This window comes from Stegodyphus dumicola, chromosome 4 (genome assembly GCF_044657685.1).
Source record: "Stegodyphus dumicola isolate Sdum_Otavi_A_Nest chromosome 4, ASM4465768v1".
Taxonomy (NCBI): domain Eukaryota; kingdom Metazoa; phylum Arthropoda; class Arachnida; order Araneae; family Eresidae; genus Stegodyphus; species Stegodyphus dumicola.
In genome coordinates this window covers 77,382,670-77,397,098 of record NC_140771.1, presented here as the reverse complement: position 1 = coordinate 77,397,098, position 14,429 = coordinate 77,382,670, and the positions used below count along the sequence as shown (strand labels likewise).

Genomic DNA, 14,429 nt, shown 5'->3' with positions numbered 1-14,429 from the left:
AGTCCTCCAAGAAAAATTCATGCTTTGCATATGGAAGAAGTGTTGAACGGCTATGGGCGGAAGGCGACACAGCAGGAAAACGCGCAAGTCACTGATACACCATTGGGTAGAGGTCGCTGCAAATCAAGCAGATGGCGCTGTTGCAGTGCCTGCGCAAAGCGGAGACCAGCCTCTCATTTGAGCCCTGGTAGGTATGGAGAGAAGGTGCGTTTTGAATTCGTGCTCAAAGAAGGAAGTGAGAGCGGTTATCCGCTATGAATGGGCACGTGGAGTATCAGGAACAGAAATTCATAACCGCCTCGTGGAAGTCTATGGGCCAGGTGTGATGTCAAAGCAAATGGTGCGGAGATGGTGTCGCACATTCAGTGATGGACGTCGGCAAGTGGAGGACATACCGAGAGCTGGACAGACGCGCACGGCCACTACAGATGCAAATGTCAGGAAGGTGGATGACATGATTAGAGCGAACCGGCGTATCACCATCGATGAAGTAGCGGAAGAACTTGGAATCTCACATGAACGAGCTCAAAACATCATCCACGACATTCTTCGATACAGAAAAGTGTCAGCACGATGGGTGCCCCGACAATTGACCTCGACACACAAGGAACAACGCATGGGGGTCAGCCTGGAACATCTCGTGCGTTACCATGAAGATGGCAATGACTTTCTGTTTCGGATTGTGACGAAGGATGAAACGTGGGTCCACCATTTCACGCCAGAATCGAAGGCCACATCTATGGAGTGGAAACATCTGTCATCACCTGTCCGAAAGAAGTTCAAGACAACTCCCTCTGCAGGTAAAGTGCTCCTCACAATTTTCTGGGACGCCCAAGGAGTTTTGTTGCTGGACTTTTTGGAGGTTGGAACCATCAATGCTACGCGCTACTGTGACACCCTGTCGAAATTGAAAGAGGCGATTCAGAAAAAGCGGCCTGGCCTTCTCGTATCTGGCATTCTGCTGTTGGATGACAATGCCAGACCACATTCGGCGACGGCAACGCAAAACCGTATTGCAACTCTTGGTTGGGAGCACCTACACATCCGCCATACAGTCCTGATCTCGCACCAAGCGACTTCCATCTATTTCCGGCTTCGAAGAAAAATCTCGGGGGAAGGCGCTTTGGAAGCAATACTGAAGTGAAACAAGCCGTTCAACGCTTCTTCCATATGCAAAGCCCTGATTTTTTCCTGGAGGGCTTTTTGAAGCTTATCAAGCGATATGACAAATGTCTCAATGTACTTGGTACCTATGTGGAAAAATAAAGGTATGTCATATCTTTAATGTCTCATTCTATTTTTTGACTTTCATACACAACTCTGACCACAGTCGACAGGGAAAACTTATTTTTCAACTTACCCTCGTACATTGAAAGAAATGTTTAATAAAGTAAACAAATAAATATTAAGCTTTTTTTTTTTTTTTTTTTTTTTTTTATAAATTTTGATACCCTTTAGATGATAATTGCTCTTTATTTCATAAATTATGGTTTCATATTTTTAATTTTATAATTTCTGCATGCCATCTTACCAGATTTAAACTGATGATCCATAATCCGGAAAAAACCCTAATCCAGAATCGCCGAAGTCCCGACGAGTCCGGATAAAAGACTCTGTACTGTATCGCTAACGATTTATAAATTTTAGACAAAATCTAATGTTGTTCCCATTGATGATAAGGCTTAAATAATACTAAACATTCAGGTCGAAACATATTGAGCTTTATTTTAATACAGTTTCTTCACTAAAAACTGTTGAGGGTTTCAAGTAAAATACCTCTGGTTGTCCATTAAAAACTATTATGGGCTTTAAAATGAAGAAAGCTTAAATATGCAAAATACAAATTTTTGGAAGTTTGACATCAGCATTATCATGAATGAAAAATGTGTCGCACACATACAGATCCCCACTGTGAAAAAGAGTAAATTGTAAAATTAAAATTGAGGATATGATCTTCCTTTCCTTTAAAAATATTCCCCTTCCCCAACTTATTAATAACACAAGCAATGCCTGTAATTACTAGACTAGTTTTGAAGATTACAAAATCTTAAAAAGTAACCAGCGAGACAAATAGTGGTATAAAACAACCTCAGACCTCATTCTGTTGGGACTTTGTATACATCTGGAACATATATTTTTACTTTATGTACTTTATTTTATACATTAACTATAGCTTATGGATAAGTGTTATACATAAACAAAACACTTTTTACATAACAAAGAAAGAATGAGAACATTAGCCAAAGTTGCCATTCACTTACAAATACTACTATTGCCACTCTTCTATAAGTAAATATATAAATAAAATTAAATCTTAACACAGACAGTAAGTAAAATTTTACAAGCATATATGTACATAGCAATCAGCATTCATCAAAGAATTAAGCACTTACATTGTATAACTAAGCTTGGCTAATCTTTGGAATATGGTAACAGGTAGTTTGGCGATATTTTGGTAAGGCAATAAAGGTTACTAGCTAGGACTTAAGCAGTGTACATGGATAAAGTCAAAAGAGTGTGCAATGCCATTTTTGTGCAATTCTGGGATGTTTTTTTAAGTGAAAATAGGTCGACGTGTACATGGATGATACCATGTATGTGCAATTCTTAAAAATGCAGCAAGCAGTGGGCGATTCTGCACTTTTTCCCAATTTCGCACCTAATCTTCGTCATGATTAAGCACTTTTGTTCCATAAAAGTTCTAGCATAAGCGTAATTCAGCTAGCAGATTGATGGAAAACAATGTTGAGTAAAAAAAAAAAAATGCCTTTACTTCGTGAAAACAAAATGGCGTCCAAAAAAACTAGCAGGTTGCTGTAGCAGGGTTGGTTGCCAAATTTTCGCCAAGTTACCATAATCCGAAGATCAACCCCAAGCTTTTGAAGTCCTGATCAGAAAAATTAATATACAGTAACATTATACATTTCACTGTCCAATGTAACATTATGTTGCACAAATACAAAAACAAACATCTTGATCAGCATATTAAAATCAATTTTAAGCTCATAATAAAAAAAGTTTCAGATATAAAATAGAACATATCTGAAAGTGATTTAGAAAACAACAAGCAAGAAAACATTTGTCATACAAGAAATGATAATTTATTTAGCAACATAAACAGTATATTTAAAAAATATTTCTTCTTCTTTTTAACATGAACTACTGGTGATACATAATATTTAACTGACATACACAAATCATTTCAAAATTTGACATAAAATTTTATCAAATGATGAATTACAAGTATTACAAAAAAAATCTAGGTCCTTTTTTATTATTTTTACCAAAAATTAAATATATTTACTATTTTACAATAGAAATCGCCAATACACAAAGCCAAAATAACAAGTCAAATAATTGCACAAACTCGGTATTCATGTGCACATCGATGAATTTTCACTTAAAAAAAATCAGAGAATTGCACAAACTTGGCATCGCACTCCCTTGACTTTGTCCATGTTACATTTTAAATCAAACAATCAAATATTCCCTGTCTTCAGTCGAACAAAATTCCTCAACAGATCCAAAAAGTTTGTAAAATTATCTGAACTAGAATCTGTATACCAAAGTCGCCACATAAATTCACAAAGATAAAGGTAAAAAATGTCCTCTGTAGTGCCGGTATCCTCCGACGTTCGACCGTATGCATTTCCTGCCAACAAACAGGAAGTTTACAATGGTTACTAAGTAAAACTTCATTTACACATCAGTCAACACTTTTTTTCTCACTTTCGTTCCAAATCATACAGAAACTTCAAATTAATCTTAGCATATTGTGATTTCCGGTTATGTTTTTACCACCAATCCTCGAATTCCATATCACAGATTATGTTCTTACTGCATTAATATAATATTAACAAGACATAGTGCACAATAAAAATTAAGCTTTATTTAGGAACTTCGCGCACACTCCCCGACAGCCCGCCTGTTTCGCTCTGCTCGCTACTCGTAAGAAATTTCTCCTCTAGGGTTGCCACACTTATCGGAGGGCGCAAGGCGCGCTCCTTATCGCCATCACCACAGAGTTTCCCCCCAGTTCCTTTAATGGCTATTCAAAGGAACGACATAGGTTATGAAATTATCTCAGAGTATCCGTACTGTCGGGTATTTTTACATGATTACAAAATTAGAATATAAAATTAGAAAAGATCAAAATGAAATTCAATATATAACAAGGTATTGACACATATAATAAAAATGAAATAACAAAAAATATGTTAAGATATGAATTTAAAAAAAAATTTTTAAATTGTTATGTAAGAAGCAAGTTTCTTAGGGAAGTGAACATGTCTTCCCGATCTGGTGACAGTTTGTGTCTTAGAGAGTTCGTTTGCAGATTTATTCTGCTGAACTGTCTTTAAGTCTTTATTTGTTTTCAGTTCAGGCAAATTAGAGTCCGAAAGCAAATAGGCTGGTTTCACACGGTCTATAGACACAGTAGATTTCAGACCGTTAACATCAATTGTGAAAGTTTTGTCCGTTCTAGAAAGGACTTTATGCGGACCTGTGTATGGTTGGCACAGAGGTGGCTTTACTCGATCGACACGTAAGTATACATGCGTACACGACTTTAAGGTAGCATTTACGTAACATTTTTCTTGGCAATGTGCAGATGTTGCTATTGGATTCAATTGTTGCATTCTATGCCTAAGATTCGTGATAAATTGTGTGTCATACGGAGATATCTTAGATGACGTTATCATATCACTAGGCAGCTTGAGAGTTGTGCCGTACACCAGTTCAGCACAAGATGACTGTAGATCTTCCTTTACGGCTGTCCGAATACCAAGCATAACAACTGGTAGTGTTTCAGTCCAGTTATTGGTCTCGTGAGCCTTGAGAGAAGATTTTAAATGTCGATGAAATCGTTCAACAATGCCGTTTGACATTGGATGATAGGCTGTTGTTGTGATTCTGTTCGTACCCAAAATGCGCGTGAATTCTGCAAAAAGTGCGGATCTCATTTGAGAACCTTGGTCTGTTGTTATGATCGATGGGCAGCCAAAACGAGATATCCAACAGTTGAAGATGGCTCTGCAAATGGTTTCCGTTTTCATATCCGGGATGGGAATGGCTTCAGGCCATCTGGAGAATCTATCTATTAGAGTCAAAAGGTACACATTGCCTTCTGATGGAGGTAACGGTCCGACGATATCCATATGGATTTCTGAAAAACGTGCATCAGGAAGAGAGAATGTGCCCAGTGATGCTTTAGTATGCCTAGTAATTTTCGATTTTTGGCAAGATTCACAGGATTTCACCCAATTTTTGATATGAAGTTTCATATCGGGCCATACATAACGAGAACAAATAAGCTTCGTAGTAGCTGCAATTCCTGGATGTGACAGATTATGCAGATGATTAAAGATGAGTCTACGAAAGGAATTCGGAACAAATGGACGAGGAATGTCTGTTGATATATCACACAGAATATTACCATCAGAATATTGGCACGGTTTAAATTCCAGTTTCAAAGATGATGTGTTGTTTTTGAGAAGGTCTTGTACCTCCGGATCATGCCGTTGAGCTTCCGAAAATTTTTTAAAATCCAAAAATGGAGATTTTGTTATGGAATCAATTTCGATTCTTGAAAGAGCGTCAGCAACGACGTTTTTTGAACCTTGCACATGCCTAATATCAGTAGAGTACTGAGAAATAAAATCTAAATGGCTCAATTGTCGAGGTGAACATTTATGAGGGTTCTGTTTAAAAGCGTATATTAACGGTTTTTGATCCGTATAAATTATAAAATTTCTGCCCTCTAACATGTGTCGGAATTTCTTAATTGCAGAATAAATAGAAAATAATTCCCTATCGTACGCGGACCATTTCTGTTGACTTTTATTGAGTTTCATAGAGAAAAATGCTATAGGTTCCCATGTTTGTTGAGACAACTGCATAAGTGTGCCGCCTATTGCGACGTCTGAGGCATCTACCCAGATGCTTAGCTGGGCTCCGGGAATAGGGTGTCTCAAAAGGGTAGCCTGAGCAATGGCATTTTTGGCAGCAATAAAGGCTTGTTCAGCATTCTCGTTCCAATTTAATTGTGGGGATGAATCCTGAACAAGAGAACGAGATTTCTTTTTATTAATATAGCCTTCTAACAATTTTATTAAAGGAGAAAGAATATGTGCTGCTTTAGGTATGAAACATCTATAAAAGTTAAACATGCCTAAAAATCGGCGAAGCTGAGTGAGAGTGGTAGGTTGAGGAAAATCTAAAATACATTTGACTTTGTCAGGAAGAGGTTCAATTCCGTTTTCACTAAGGTGAAAACCTAAGAAATCAATAGATGTTTGACCAAAGGTGCATTTTGAAACATTTATGCAAAGTCCATATTCCTGAAGTTTGGAAAATAAAGCTTTCAAATGCCTGCAATGTTCCTCAGAATCTTTAGAGGCTATGAGCAAGTCATCGACAAAAGCGTAAACGCCTTCTAAATCCCGCGTGACTTCATCTATAAAACGTTGAAAAGTCGCAGATGCATTGCATAAGCCGAATTGCATACGGATACTTTCGAATAAACCGAATGGTGTGCATATGGCGGTTTTGTGGATGTCGGCTGGGTTAATTGGTATTTGATGGTATGCCTTAATCAGGTCGACATGACTAAAAATTTTAGTACCGTGCAATGCAGCAGTAAAATCGGCTAAGCATGGAATAGGGTATTTGTCTTTTATTGTTTGAGCGTTCAATGCTCGATAATCTCCTACAGGTCTCCATTCCAGACTTCCCTTTTTTGGAACCATGTGAAGTGGGGATGCATAATTGCTGCTCGAAGGTCTCAAATGCCTCAATTGCATCATAGTTTGAAATTCTTGTTTTGCTATTTTTAAGCGATCTGGAGCTAACCGACGAGGTTTTGCAACCACAGGTGGACCTTTAGTTATGATATAATGAACGGTGTTGTGTTTAACAGGTTGGTTAGGATCTGGTAATCTAGTAACTGAAGGAAATTCTTTTAAAATTTTGTGATATGGTGTATCACTAAATACAGTTTTTACTGAATAAATGCTTGCATTTTTCACGCAACCGACAGTTTTAAAATGCGTTTTTAAATCTTTGAGACATTTGTTTCTGAGATCAGGCATCAATTCAAAGAAATGGAGAAAATCTGCTCCAAGAATGGGTGTACTAACATTTGCTATAAGAAAAGTCCATGTAAACTGTCGTCTTAATTTGAAATCCAAAGAAAGTGTTTTTTGACTATAAACATGAATAGTAGAAGAATTAGCAGCGAAAAGTGTTTGTTGGGACGAATTCCGTTTTTGAGAATTATTTGCTGGAAGTAAGGACACGTCAGAGCCGGTATCGACCAAGAATGAAAGGTTTGTTCTACGGTCACGAACGAACAGGCGACGTGAAACTTGAGGCAAAGAATAAGTCGCCTCTATTCTTTGCTGGTTTCGTTTCCCTGCCATGAACAAGGTTTTGTACATTTGTCATCTCTACACTTTTTCCCAAAACGTCTATGATACCAGCAAACAGAATAATCTCTCCTTTTGGAATTGCTTCTTTCCTTATTGCGATCTCCGCGATTTGGCGAGCGACCACGAGAAAGAGAAATGCGATCAATACGTTTGTTTAATTTTTCTATTTGTTTAAATAATTTATCCTCAAGAGACTGATCGACTGTGCGAGAAATGGCACAAGTCCCTGGGGTTGGATTTACTTCTAAAATTCTGTCGGCAATTTCTGCAGCTTTATCTACAGTTAAATTGGAAACCGCTGCCAAAATAGACTGAACAGTCGAAGGCAAACGTTGAAGGAATAATTCTAACATTAAGTTATCAGGAACATTTAAAGATTCTGCTCGACGTTTCATATTTCTAAGCAAATCGGAAGGTTTCCGAGAACCTAATTCTTCTCCAGATAATAATTGGCGAATTTCTTGCTGAGAAGATTCTCCTGAACGATTTATTAACTCAGTTTTAAGCTTTGCATATGGATCAATAAGGTCTGGTTTCATAAGTAAATCCCGTACTAGTGATGCGATATCTGGAGGAAGATGAGAAACTACATAATTATATTTAGTAATGGATTCTGTGATAGGTTTGGGGGTGGCAAGAGCAAAGGTACTTTCACACATAATAAACCATAAAGATGGGTCTGATCGGTTCAGCCATTTTACCATCTAAACCACAAAACAGCAACATACAGGGTGTTTGGGATAAATTTGACATATTTATAATTGATTATACTTTTCCGTAGGTTGGAGGTATTGACACACACTACTCACCATTTAAAAGTTTGGACCTTTCTTCATTCATATACAAGATGTCAGGAGGATGGATGACTGGAACCCACCTGAATCATGGAAGAGAATAACTTACATCATGATGATTCGTGCCAGCCATCAAAATAAGGATATGACTGCTGCCCAATGCTCCCTGAACACAGTAGAAACAATCAGGCATGAACTAGAGACTTGCAATGGTGACTACGAGGATGTAGCAAGAAGAAAGATCCCTAGCAGACCATCTGATTGCATTTGTACAGCAGAATTCCTCGCAAATCTGCAGGAACAGGTGTTGAAGAACCCTGGCATCGGAATTCAGGCTTTTTGTCACGTGAAATGAATGTTGCAGCCTCTACTATAAAGTTTGCACTCAATGAAGACCTTCGCTACTACTCATACAAGCGGATTTTCTTTTTTCTTACGAAACTGTCAAATTTATCCCGAACACCCTGTACTTCTTAACCAACACGCATCACAAAATCTTTACCCATCATTCAAATTCATCACAATCACGCAACCAATAACATTATAATAGGATTTTTGTGACATCCAGTTACTCAGGTTACCATAAATGAAACAACAACTTCACAATAATACAAGGGGCACCCTTAAATCTACCCTAACCCAAGAATTCTGTTGTCATTCCTTTCTTTGCATCAATCAGCTTCTATCAATAAAATTCCAAGTTCCATACTTAAGAACCCCATTGCAGATATGAAGTCCTCAGATATTTACAGGATTCCTTGCCAATGTGGTTTAATTTACACTGTTCAAACTACAAAAGCTTTAAAATTTCATATTAAAGAACATGAGACATATGTTAGGAAAAAAGGAAACACAAAAATATTTTGTTGCCCAGCACTGTTGATCGGAGAAATCACACTTTCCCTTTTTCTGCAGCCAGATTCATTTGAAAAACATCTTCCATTGGTGAATTAGATATTCTAAAGGTGGTTCACAATCAAAAAAATATTTCTTTCTTAGTTAGCAACCCTAATTCCAATTCATCTTTACCCTTTGCCTTTAAGGAAATTATGCTTTAATTTTCTTTTTTCATCAATAGGTAGTGCAGTTGCTTGACTTCATTCCAATTATTCTTATTACTATATTTCGTCTCATTCATTTGCACTTAGGCAGCTGAAGAAAATTTTGAATCCTATGAAGCATGTTTGAAATGCCTTTAGGAAGACATATAGCTGCTCTCAAAACTCTTCAAACACTTGCCATGCTTGTAAATGTTTAACAGGTGCAAAGGCTCTTACTTCCTACAGAAGAACTGAGAGACTGCATAATTGACAGCATTGCACACCTCTGTATGTGTTGTAGTATTGCTTCTAGGAGAGATCATAATTCGGCTAGCAGATTGTTAAAAAAAATGTTTAGTTAAAAAAAAAAAGCCTTTACTTCGTGAAAACAAAATGGTATCCAAAAAAATACTAGCAGGTTGCTGTAGCAGGGTTGGTCGCCAAATTTTCGCCAAAAAATCACCAAGTTACCACACTCCATACTGAAGTTAATTTTCCTGTACCATACTCACACATCTGATTTGTTCATTTCATACATATGCTAATTTCCATAACATCATAATTGCCTGGCAATTGCTTCTCAAGTTACTTTATACCTTACTATGTGTTGTATACTGTGGGTCAGTTCCATTACATTCCATACGTAACTTTTTGAAAAATCATTATTTTTATGATTTTTCCTTAATCAATGTTAACTGGTTTAGTTATAATAAAATTGCTAACTATTTTGTAAAAGTTTTTCTAGTAAATCTACATAAATATAAGCTTGAATTCTGTCTAATTTTATATTACTAATCGGTGAGATTTTATTCCAAAAATTAAACTTTATTACACATAGAAAGTTAGATGATAATAAATAAGACTTTTCTGGGCCACTGAAATCAAAAAACCTGAAATTCCCAAAATAAAGTTGCTGCAAGAATAAGATTTTGAATTAATTTAATATATATAAAACAATTAGCCCATCAGAATTATTACACTGAGGATAAAACAGAGGAGTTAAAAACAGTGCATTTGGAAAATAAACAAAATGATATATAAGCAGAAAAATTAAGGTTAGTAATAAGATATAAAAAGTCTTTATAACAATCAATAAACGTTACCTATAAGCTTTCTTAGACAAGCAAAATCAAAAATTCAATGAAACAAGACAATTCATATAAGTAAGAAAGTAACAATTCTATATGTATAATTCTAAGGGGAAGCACTTCCGCAGAGAACCCGGTAAATGTAAACATCGCCAACTTTGGCGATAATAGTTCAAACTTGGTAACCCATCAGATTTATCCTATTCGCTTGTTCGAAGTTTGCAACCATTCCTCTTGCGTGTATTTTGTTGAATTAACACTGTCGTTGTTCGCATTTGCAGATTTATATTATTCTCCTCTTATTTATTATTATTTTTTCTGAATTTTTAACAACGAATAGATAGAATAGAAATATTTTCGTAGATAGATGCCGGTTCTCGGTTCGGGATGAATGCTAATTTGTAACACGGCTGTTTACGTTGTGTTCTTACTTATTAACAGCTCTAAGAACCATGAGGTTTCCAAAGTCTAAAATAATTTGATTTCGTAGACCGCAAAAATGCGCATGTGCATTTAAAATACTTAAGTAATGCTTTTATTTTTATTATTGCTTATTGTCATCTAAAATTATGAGAATAAATCAATTTTTATGGCGTAAAATTTTAACAAGATAATATATTGTTAATGCTTTTCTAACAATAACCCGGTAAAATCCTAGTATACGGTGCAACCGCAAAAATGCGCATGTGCATTTTAAATACTTAAGTAATGCTTTTATTTTTATTATTGCTTATTGTCACCTAAAATTATGAGAATAAATCAATTTTTATGGCGTAAAATTTTAACAAGATAATATATTGTTAATGCTTTTCTAACAATAACCGGTAAAATCCTAGTACACGGTGCAGCCTTGGCGCGATTTTGAAAATTATTGCCAACACCAAAAATGATCCAAAGAACGTCTATATACTATACACTATGTGTGAAAATACATGGTAAAAGTTTACAATTGGGTGCCCCTTGTTTTTTGGAGATTCTTTTTTGACGGCAAGATCGGCGTCAGGAAGACACAATTTCAAGATGGCCGCTACACAAAACCAAAATAAAAAGTCAAAGAATTTCATAAACTGTGTGTCCATGTACACATCGATCTGTTTTCACTTAAAAAAACATCCCAGAATTGCACAAACTAGGCATTGCGCACTGTCCATGTACACATCAATCTGTTTTTATTTTAAAAAAAATCAGGATGCTAAAGCAAAGTTACACTATCATGGTAACCAGAAATACGATTTCCTCGCCAAAATTTTACAAAAAACTGTCGCTAATCGAAGGGGCACCCAATTCTACACTAGAGCCAAATACATAATATATACTATATATAACTATATATATTTTTTGAATGACCAGTTTACTACTCATCGTTTATGTCCCGTTTTTACTGCTCATCATAAAGTCGCCAAAAGCAGCCAAATCCCGTGTGCACCGGATACTAGGATTAAACCCAATAACCTTTCAGAGGATGGCAGGTGTGACATAAATAGATGATTAAATTGAAATAAAAAAAATATTATTGATTATCTAAGATGACAGAATAGTTTGATGCATCACCATGGTCATCAAAATTAGCAAATCACTGCTGGTGTAAGGAATATATTGTTTTCTGTATTAACTGGAATTACGCTTAATAATATATTCCTTTCTGTGCTAACTTGAATTTAATACAAATTTATTTTCGTATATCACGTTTAACCGTTTAGTTTTACATCTACATGCATATTATCTGTGAATTTTTACTACCATATGCTTAATATATTGTTTTATCTGCTAACTTGAATTTACATGCACTAAAAATAACGTTTACGGCTCGGCTCATCGTCGATGAACAGCGAGCTTGGCGAGTAAGAATGCAACGGCGCCAACGGGTTCTTTCCCGAAGCGCCAACGGGTTCTCTGCGGATGAAAACCCTTCTATGGAAACAAGAATCTGTGATAAAGCAGAAAAATTAATACTACCTGAAAAATAAATTTTTGTCTAAACTTTAAAACTACCTCAAGAAATCATGTTTCATGCCTTGAATATTGAGGGAATAACCCTTCATTTATTTAATTCTTTTTGTCACTTCAATTTTTATTTATTTATATTTATTAATTTCTACAGGAAGTTTATAAAATTTTGTATTTTTTTTTTCACTGAACACATACATTTGATAAATTACTATCAACCATCGTTTTATTGATAACCAGATGAATTATTTATATTGCCAATAAATTACAATAAAATACATACTGCTATGACTAACACACATTAGTCATTATTTACGTACATTAATGAAATTTTTAATACAAAGTGTCCCCTTCTTCGTCAGTTAAAAGGCAATTGCATAACTGACATAACCATGTACTTACGGAAAATTTTCAATATGAGAAAATTAAAATGTTGTGATAATCGAATGCATAATATTTACACAAAATATGGTTACTTAATTAGTTAAATCACTTCACAGCATTTTGAGTCGGCTGAGTTTTTGCAGCGGGTTCTCTAGGAGGAAATTACCTCATATTTACAGGACATATCGAGAAGAGAAGCCATAAAGCACCCCGGAAAGCCATCTCGTTCAGTTGCCGGCTGCTTAATCTGAGATAAACTACCAATATCCAGCGATTTAAACCATTCTGCCAAATTCACACAAAGAAAATACATCTAATAGATATAAAATTAATCTAATGATACATGAAACATGGATATATAAATGTATTTCAGATAGCACATAATGCATAAATAAAATAGGTACATTTATATATCATTCTGATAATGCAACTGTAGTCTTAACACAAAAAGCCGGCATAGAATAAAAAAAATTAGAAAAAAAAAAGTACTCATTTAAAACATGTTCGAGATCTTTAAACATATTGAATGCAGAAATTTCAACGTAGTAAAGTAAATATGTTCTAACATACTTTCAACAATAGTTAAAAATATTATGTGAAATTTAAAAGCTAAAATTAAGCATACACACCTGACACCTGCACACAATATCGGCACTGCAAGCCAGCATGTCGACGACTTTACCTTTCCCTTCATCGCCCCATTGGGCACCTAAAACTACGGTCAAAGGACGCGACATATCTTTTCTAGGCCTTTTAGGATTAGAATGGCCGTTCGAACTCATGCTGATCTTCGGTTACCAAGAAAGAACAAAGTTCAAAATTACGTCGCCCTCAGAGATGACCTTCGCATCAAAGCGCAAGTTGGAGAATCAGACTGATTTGCTCAGAAAAATTTAGGCTCCGCCTACTCTCGTGATGTCATAGACAGGAACGATAACGATGAAATTCTGCTGTAAATCAAACGTGCTCCAATGAAGGTTATCCAACTCTTTTTCCTTGCCAAATATTTTCTTTGGAATATTCAGGACATTTATTATCAAACTTCAAAAGTAAAAGCATTACTTCTGGGAATAAAGCATCGTTGAAAACTTTCATGACAACTCCTAGCTTGTGAACGCAGAAATTTCTATCACACAAACAGATCACATTTTATTCTCGAGTGTCAAGATGTAGAAACATCTTTTTACTTGACTTCTGATAAGGATCGGGTAGGAGTAAGGCTCCTCTAAACCAGGCTGAATCACCAACTTTTCTCTCTTGACGAGGGAGTGAACGCGCTGCCAATTTTGGCGCGTTTATCGCACACGCTGGCTGAATGTCTGCTGTTTTCTTAAAGATTTATTTTATATACGCGCGGCATTCTGCGCATATAAACTTTTCGGATAATTTATTAATTCTCAAATAGTATATAGACGTCTTCACTTAAATAAAAATTTCGCGTATATTTTGTAAACATATTCAAAATAACTTATTCTTTAGATGTTTCAGTTTCGTTAGCAGACTAAAATAAATAAGATATGAATAAAAACTTTCAATAGTGTCAAATGGGGAAATAGTTAAAGCGTAGAGTGTGCAAATAAATTTATCTTAATGACATTTTAACAAAAATTTCCATAAAAACACTGTAAATTAATACTAAAAAAATAACTTAAGTATATGTTGTCATTTAAGTCTGAGGTATATGGAAATAATTGTGCCAGACTCTGAAGAAACACTTTCTTTTAAATGTGTGAAATATTTCATAAC

The 14,429-nt window shown here is 35.6% G+C and overlaps 1 protein-coding gene across 1 annotated transcript in view; it reads right to left on the bottom strand.

Annotated features, from left to right (window-relative positions):
- The window catches only part of Adss (adenylosuccinate synthetase), a 64,856-nt gene extending 50,989 nt beyond the window's left edge, over positions 1-13,867 (bottom strand). The window contains exon 1 of the mRNA XM_035354054.2: positions 13,313-13,867. Within this exon, the coding sequence (XP_035209945.1) occupies positions 13,313-13,465 (153 nt within the window). The 5' untranslated portion in view covers positions 13,466-13,867. The remainder of the gene's footprint in view (positions 1-13,312) is intronic.
- Positions 13,868-14,429: the final 562 nt, after the last annotated feature.